Source organism: Lethenteron reissneri, chromosome 5, assembly GCF_015708825.2.
Source record: "Lethenteron reissneri isolate LAM-NWPU_2019-01 chromosome 5, ASM1570882v1, whole genome shotgun sequence".
Taxonomy (NCBI): Eukaryota; Metazoa; Chordata; class Hyperoartia; order Petromyzontiformes; family Petromyzontidae; genus Lethenteron; species Lethenteron reissneri.
The window spans coordinates 582,338-590,608 of NC_083783.1; the positions used below are offsets into that span (position 1 = coordinate 582,338).

Here is an 8,271-nt window from a genome sequence, read left to right on the forward strand (position 1 = left end):
ATAACCCTATAAACCGCTACCCCTCTAAAGTCTCTAAACCTAAATTCCTCTAAACCCCTAACCCTCTAAACCCATAACCATTTAAACCCCTAATCCTGTAACCCTCTGAACGCCTAGCCCTCAACACCTAAACATTTAAACCCCTAACCCTCTAAAACCCTAACTCTAAACCCCTAAAACTTTAACACTCTAAAACCCTACCCCTTTCAACCCCTAACCCTCTTATTTACTAACCCTAGAAACCCCTAAACCTTCTAAACCCCTCACCCTTTAAACCCCTGAAAGCTTAACCCTTTAAACCTCTCTAAACCTCTGAACCCTAACGCTCTAAACCCACAAACCCATCACCATAAAAACCCCTAACCCTCTAAACCCCTTCCCATTTTAACCCATAACCCTTTGTAGTAAGTATATATGGAGGCTTGACGACAGGATCGGAGGCACACTTATTTATTACACCAACACAGTTGTACAGGTCACTTGGCTACAGGGATTCTCGACAGCTAACCCCTCTAACCTATACCAATTCCTCCACTACGGGACTAGGGGAGGCTATCTGTCCCAGCTTGGTTAAGCTGGGATCCCGGCTCCCTGAGTCACCAGACCAGCTTCGTCTGGGCTCTCGGGGCCACGCCACCGGCTTGCCCTGGTCGGCCCTTATAAGGACAGCGAGCCAGGGGAGCTCTGGGGCCTACACTAGCTGGTCTTCCGTCTTCTCTGGTTAAAGCTGAGTCCCGACCTCGAGCCCTCGAGCTCATCACCTTTTATAGGACTCGCCCCCGAGGGGGGGCCCGTGGGGGATACACATGCGGACGTCGGTGCTAGCGCCACCCTTGTGTACGGCCGTAACCCCGCCCATTGTGTTTGTTGGCCATCCGTGGCCATGCATAATCACACCTCAACATTCGTAGCCATGCGCAATTACACCTCTACATCACCCCCCCCTGTACAGCTCGCAGCCGTCCCTGGCTGCAAAAAAAAAAATCAGAATAAAGGTGCATCCCTCACAAAAACCCCGTGTGTGTGCCTCGCGTAATTTTTAACAAGAACAAGAGAACCTTAACAAGAACAACAACAGGAAGAGAGAGAGAGAGAGAGGAAAAAAAAAATAACCCGACGCACCCCCCCCGAATAAATACCCCAAAACCAACATATATACACACACTCCGGACGCCACCCCTCCCATTGTCCGCAAGGCCCCCCAACGGCCGACCTCACAATAGTCTGCGCGTTTTGGCGCGCGTCCGCGCGGCGGGCCCATCACAAGGGCCCGTCCTGGCACGCTCAGTGACGGTTGTTGACGGTCCGGGTGCAAGAGAGTCAGGCGTCGCTGCCGAGTGACCCCCGACCCCTCCGGGAGGGGTTGGTGGGTGTGGACCCGTCACTCCTGTTTCACCTGGGGACGGAACAGTTGGCGTCAGGTTAGGCGAGTGCAGCGACGACGGGGAGTCGGCGACACCCTCACACGTTTGGCCATGCGTGTGTGTGTGTGAACCACGGGGCGGCGCGACAAATGGTTTTAACCTTGAGGGGTGCACATACCACCGGCGCCTCCCCCATTTGACGCGAACACATTGCGGCCGCAAAACCTGCACGACCTCCACTGGCCCCCGCCACGGCCGTACCAATTTCGACGAGGTTGCCAGCGGCACCTGAGGACAGTGCAACCACGCCCTGTCCCCTGGTTCCCATTTGACCACCTGCACCCGCCCCAACCGAAGCCTCTCGTTCGCCTTCTGGCGGAGTTCAGAATTTTGCACGGCCGCTTCCCGCGCCTCAGACAATTTAGCGATGTTAAATTTAATGTGTTCGGATAAATTAGACTTCGCCGGGAGCGCCGAGAGCTTCAGCTGGGTCGCCACAGGGGGGTTAACTTCGCGCCCATACATTAAAAAGAAAGGGGAAAATCCGGTGGCCGCATGAGGAGCCATTCTGTAGGCCTGCAACACACCGGCTATGCGGAGGTCCCAATCCGTCTGGGATACCGACACCTGCTGGGACAGCATGGACGTGATGGTCCGATGCAGCCGTTCCACCATCCCGTCAGTTTGTGGGTGATACGGAGAGGTCCGAACCTTCTCCGTACCCAAGAGGTCGCACACCTCACGTAGGAGTTTACCAGAAAAATTCCTACCCTGGTCAGTAAGCAGCCGTTCCGGAGCACCTTTGTCGAGGACATAGCCCTGGACAAAGGCCTCCGCGATGGCTGCTGCCGACTGGTTCGCCAGGGGCCAGGCCATAGGCCATCTCGTGAAGTATTCAACCCCCGTTAGTAAATACCTATTGCCCCTGGGCGTAGCGGGAAATGGCCCAAGTATGTCCAGAGCGACGAGCTCGTTAACCCGGGAAACTTTTATGGACTGCAGCGGAGGGTTGGACCCCCTCGCAGGCGGCTTCCTCTGCGCGCATTGCGTGCATGACCCCAAGAGATCCCCCACGTCCTTTTCCATGCCCGGCCAGAAGAAATCCAGCTGGAGCGTGGCAAAGGTCTTGTGAACCCCCAAGTGCAGAAGCCGCTCATGAACAGCCCATACCACCTTACCCCTTAAAGCAGCAGGCACCACAAGCCGCTGGCGCCGGGTTTTTCCATCCCAGTGCATCAAAAGACCCTGGAACAACCCCCACGAGTCAACGTTTTCCACCCCCTGACCAGCCCCCCCGACGCGACGGCGCAAAGCGAGGAGGGAGGTGTCCTCCATTTGGAGGCGTCCCCATTCCGCGACCGGCAACCCCAGCAACGAATCCCTCCCTTCTTGCTCGATAGGACCCGAAGCCGAAGGTGCATCGGTAGCGGCCACGAGGACCGAATCGGTGGTGACGTTCGGGGGCCTACAACGCCCCGAACCCAACAGGCACGCGCACTCCGAAGTGGGTGGCAATCGTGACAGGGCGTCAGCGTTCGTGTGGCGGACACCCTTACGATATGTGGTGACAAAGTCATAGTCTTGGAGGATCTCCAACCATCGAGACAACTGGCCCGATGGTTGTTGAACCCGCAGGGCGTACTGTAGGGCCGCATGATCTGTACGGACGGTGAACCGCCGACCGTACAGATACGGGCGGTACTGCTGAATGAAATAAACAATGGCCAATAATTCCCGACGGGTAACGCAGTACCGCTGTTCGGCTGGAGACAGTACCCGACTACCGTAAGCCACCACATGCTCTACGCCCCCGATGAGCTGGGACAGCACACCCCCGATGCCCGTGTTACTTGCGTCAGTATCGAGCAAGAAGGGTTGTGAAAAATCCGGGTAATTCAACGGCGGAGCTCCCACCAAAGCATTTCTGAGGGCGCGAAAAGCAGCCTCCTCCTCCGGCCCCCAATGAAACCTGACTCCCTTGGACGTCAAGGCATGCAATGGTTTCGCAATCGTAGCGAAGTCAGCCACAAATCGCCGATAATACGACGCGAACCCAATGAAACTCCTGACCTCTCCCACAGAGGTGGGAGTCGGCCAGGAGCTGACGCATTCCGTTTTGGCGGGATCAGTGGATATCCCCGAGCGCCCAACAATGTGACCCAAATATCGCACCGATTCGCGGAGTAAATGACACTTCTGTGGTTTAAATTTCAAATTGGCAGCCCGCATTTTGAGAAAAACAGCACGCAACCTCTGGAGGTGTTCCTCGAAGGATTTGCTAAAGACGATGACATCGTCTAAGTAAATCAAACACGAATCCCATTGCAAACCTGCCAAGACCAATTCCATTAACCGCTGAAAAGTTGCCGGCGCAGAATGTAAACCCATCGGCAAACGGTTAAATTGGAAGAGGCCCTGCGGTGTACGAAAAGCAGTCTTAGGTTTCGATTCGTCATCCAGAGGAAGCTGCCAGAATCCAGATAGCAAATCAAGGGTGGAAAAGAATCGTGCACCGGCCAAGGCGTCGAGCGACTCATCCATCCGAGGAAGCGGGTACGCATCTGCCACAGAGATTTTGTTGAGACGCCGAAAGTCAACACAAAATCTCAGTGAGCCGTCGTGTTTCTTCACCAAAACGATCGGCGCGCCCCACGGGCTGGTGGAAGGGGAAATGATATCGGCGGCTAGCATGTCATCAACAGCCGATTTGACATGATCCTTTTCGGCGGGACTCAACCGAAAGGGATTTTGGCGGATTGGCGCGCTGTCACCCGTGTCAATATGGTGTCGCAGCAATTTTGTACAACCAATATCAAATTTGTGTTGACTAAAAACGTCAGCAAATTCGCTCAGGAGAACTCGCAGCTGCGCGCGCTGCGAGTCAGACAGGTCCACTGAACCCGCGCAAAGCGCATCCAGCCATCCGTCATCAGAGTCCGAATGCGGTCGCGACGGAGGATCGGTGGATACCTGACCCACGAGTGGTTCCTCACAGGGCACCGGCGTTGCGTGTGCAAGCACGGTCCCTTGAGGAACCACGGCCGTTCGCGATCCCACATTAAGGACTGCAATGAAGGGGTCCCCATCCCCTCTCACCATAGTCTGAGCCGCGAGCAAATCGGGTCCATTGACCCCGGCCCGAGATGGACCCAACAAGACCCCCCGATCCGCAACCCCTGCATCAAACGGCCGACGCAACCTAAGAGGGACGAGCATCTGAGCCCCCGGAGGCACGCGCACAGTTTTTGTGACGAGCGCCTGCACGGTGGCAAACGCCCGACGCTCCGTGGTGGGGGAAGACAGAAATGTAACGCGTCGGCCCGATGGGAGCTCAATGCACCCTTGGTCAATAAGGATACGGATGGGCATTTTGGCCAGAAAATCCGTCCCCAACAGGCACGGAACCGCGAGTGAGGAGGAAACCAAAACAGGGCCGGATAATTTAATGTCCCCAATGCAGATAGTGGCGCGGATTTGGCCAATAATGCCCAGAGAGCCCCCGTTAGCGGCATAGCACGGCACGTCAACAGGGAGCAAGGGACGACTTTGAACGGGAAGGATGTTATAAATTAAATCAGATATAATGGTCGCCGATGCCCCTGTGTCAATTAAAATCCGCACCTCTACCCCATCAATGTGACCGACCACGACCGATGATCCCGCCGACGCAGCAACGACACGATGGGCGAGCTCCGACCACTGACCCGGTTGGAGCGCTCGCCGCATTACCGAACAATCGCGCGCGACGGACGGGGAATTTGGAGCCCTGTTTAGTCGAGCGCGTGAGTGTGTGTCGGATGTGTGCGTGGGCCAAACGTGTGAGGTGCCGCGACTCGCCGTATTTCTCTGCTGGAGCTTGGGAGGAGACGGCGTGGCGTCCTGACGAGGTGTCGCCCCGCGCTGACGGGGAGCCCGGCATCCAGACGCAACGTGGCCTTGCAGGCCACAGTTGTAGCAGCGTGTGAGCGCCCCAGATGACCTGGGCTGCTCCTGGCGGCTCGGTCCATTCCGAGCCTGCGGTGCCGCCGATCTCCATTCCCCTCGCCGCTCCACCCCGCAGACCTCCTCCGATGGGAGGGCGGTGGTCGCCATGGCATGGCCGGCCGCCCCCTTTGCCGCCTTCCGACGCAGGGACCGCAAGCCCCCGTGGATGTGGCGCGCGACCAGCAGGGACGACATCTCCGCGTCGTCCTGAGCCAAGACGTTGACGTCCAGCTCGTCAGCGAGTAGCAGCAGCTTCTCAGCCACCATGGCATCCACTCCTTCCTCGTCCATCCTTGGGAAAGCAGCCTTTGCCAGAGCCAGGAGAGCCGTCCGGAAGGCCAGGGGTGACTCGTTGGCGCCCCGACTCCGATCGTGGAACAGCTGCCTGCAGTCCGAAGGCGGCCCATAGACGGCTGACAGCAGCTGCAACGCCAGGTGTAGAGTGGCGCGCTTTTCCCTCGGCGCCGAGGTGAGGGTAGCCAGGGCGTCGTTGTCCAGCATCGCTGGCAGCGCGCGTAGAGCCTCGGCGTCCGACCAGTTCGCCATCTCTTGATGAGCGATGAACCGCCTCTTGAAGCCGCCCCAGTCTCCGTCAGCGCCGACAAATTCTTTAAGAGGCGGCAGACGCTGTTGTAAGGCGGCGTCCGTGGCCGCAGAACGCTCTCCGTCGCTCCCCGCCGATGATACAGTGTGGGCGGGCCGTGCACATGGCATCGCCGGTCGCTCTGATGTTGACGCGCCGGCCGGCGTTGATGATGTCACGGCTTGTGCTTGGCGCTCAGCAGACACGTGACGCGGGCCGGCCCCGCCCTCCGCTCGTACTGTAGAGATGGCGGGAAATTTGACCGCGAGCCGCGTCGGGGTGGCGGGAAACGTCGCCCCGCGCCGGCTGCCGTCGTCGACCCGCGCTGCTCCTCCAGCCCCCAGCCGCGTGATCTCCTCCAACGCGGCGGCCGCGGCGTAGAGCAGGTCCGCCAGGCGGGAGTGGGCCAGCCGGAGTCCTTCGGCCGACGCATCCCCCTCCTCCTGTCGTAGCGGCGCGGGCGTACTCGGCCCCGGCTGCTCCGATTCGACCCCGGCCATCACTGGTGGAGATTCGGCCGCGGCGTCTTCCATCTCCGACTCCCTGGTACGTGTCGTCCCTCGTGTGTCCATCGTTGGACGTTTACTTCTGACACCAGATGTAGTAAGTATATATGGAGGCTTGACGACAGGATCGGAGGCACACTTATTTATTACACCAACACAGTTGTACAGGTCACTTGGCTACAGGGATTCTCGACAGCTAACCCCTCTAACCTATACCAATTCCTCCACTACGGGACTAGGGGAGGCTATCTGTCCCAGCTTGGTTAAGCTGGGATCCCGGCTCCCTGAGTCACCAGACCAGCTTCGTCTGGGCTCTCGGGGCCACGCCACCGGCTTGCCCTGGTCGGCCCTTATAAGGACAGCGAGCCAGGGGAGCTCTGGGGCCTACACTAGCTGGTCTTCCGTCTTCTCTGGTTAAAGCTGAGTCCCGACCTCGAGCCCTCGAGCTCATCACCTTTTATAGGACTCGCCCCCGAGGGGGGGCCCGTGGGGGATACACATGCGGACGTCGGTGCTAGCGCCACCCTTGTGTACGGCCGTAACCCCGCCCATTGTGTTTGTTGGCCATCCGTGGCCATGCATAATCACACCTCAACATTCGTAGCCATGCGCAATTACACCTCTACACCTTTATTCCTTTAAATCTTTATACCCCTAACCCTCTCCTCCTACAACCCAAATCCGACTACTCTGCGCCTACAGTGAGGGAAAAAAGTATTTGATCCCCTGCTGATTTTGTACGTTTGCCCACTGACAAAGAATGATCAGTCTATAATTTTAATGGTAGGGTTATTTGAACAGTGAGAGACAGAATAACAACAACAAAATCCAGAAAAACGCATGTCAAAAAAATGTATAAATTGATTTGCATTTTAATGAGGGAAATAAGTATTTGACCCCCTCTCAATCGAGCTGAGATTAGGAGCACACTCGTAAAGGGAGTGCTCCTATTCTCAGCTTGTTACCTGTGTAGTGACATAAGAAGGGAGGGGCTGCTGGGGGCTCTGGGTTCCCAGGTAGGTCCAGACGCTTAAGCCTCTGGGCGCCAGGCGCTGGGTTCCCAGGGGGTCCAGACGCTTAAGCCTCTGGGCGCCAGGCGTTGGGTTCCCAGGCGCTTAAGCTTTTTTGGCGTCGCCAACGGGGGGGGGCTGTGTGTGCTCTGTGGGATGTCTGGTGGCGCACACGGCCCCACCCCTCGTTAGACCAGGCATAAAAGGAGAGCTCCCTGGACGATCAGGGCCCAGTTGTAACTCAAGACCCAAGACCCACGACCAGCCATCTGAAGACCCTGCGATGCTGTGAGAGCCAGCGCTGGGACTCTGGAACTCCCGACTCTACGACCTTGTGAGGGCGAGTTCCGGAGCGTAGCCAGAGTAGAGTATCTAGGCTGTGTAGCTAGGCTGTGTACCTAGGCTGTAACAGAGTATCAGGACTGTTGGAGAGTTGGAGTACTGTTGGAGTGTTGTATTGTAATAAAGAAGTACAACTACAAGTGTCTCCGGAACCCGTTACATTTGGCGTCAGAAGTGGCAATGGAGACAAGAAGTAAGCCATGTACCTTCAGTACTGACGGCGATGTTGAGGAGCAAGCGGCGACGGGGCAGCCAACTCGGGCCGACAACGATGCCGCACCGCCGGCTGAGCAGTCGTCCACCACACCTGCCGATCCTCCTCCAGCGTCGGGAGCAGCAATGGAGGAAACGCCGCTTCGCCTCACCGAGCTGCTCCACGCCACCGTCTCCATCCTGGACGACATGCGTCGCTCACAGGCGGAAGCAGGAGGGAGAGAGGCGGCGCAGCGGCCGCGCCATTCCGCCAGCTCCAACACAAAGAT

At 57.6% G+C, this 8,271-nt stretch overlaps 1 protein-coding gene across 1 annotated transcript; it reads right to left on the reverse strand.

Annotated features, from left to right (window-relative positions):
- Positions 1-512: 512 nt before the first annotated feature.
- LOC133350987 (uncharacterized) lies at positions 513-7,059 on the reverse strand. Its single transcript, XM_061565871.1, has 2 exons — positions 5,202-7,059; positions 513-1,396 (listed from the first exon to the last, which is right to left on the reverse strand). Exons 1-2 carry the CDS (start codon positions 6,501-6,503, stop codon positions 1,382-1,384), a joined length of 1,317 nt encoding a protein of 438 aa, XP_061421855.1. The 5' UTR covers positions 6,504-7,059; the 3' UTR covers positions 513-1,381.
- Positions 7,060-8,271: the final 1,212 nt, after the last annotated feature.

Excerpts from the sequence above, each read along its gene's own strand:
- LOC133350987 (XM_061565871.1), bottom strand. The coding sequence starts at position 6,503 with ATGGACACACGAGGGACGACACGTACCAGGGAGTCGGAGATGGAAGAC.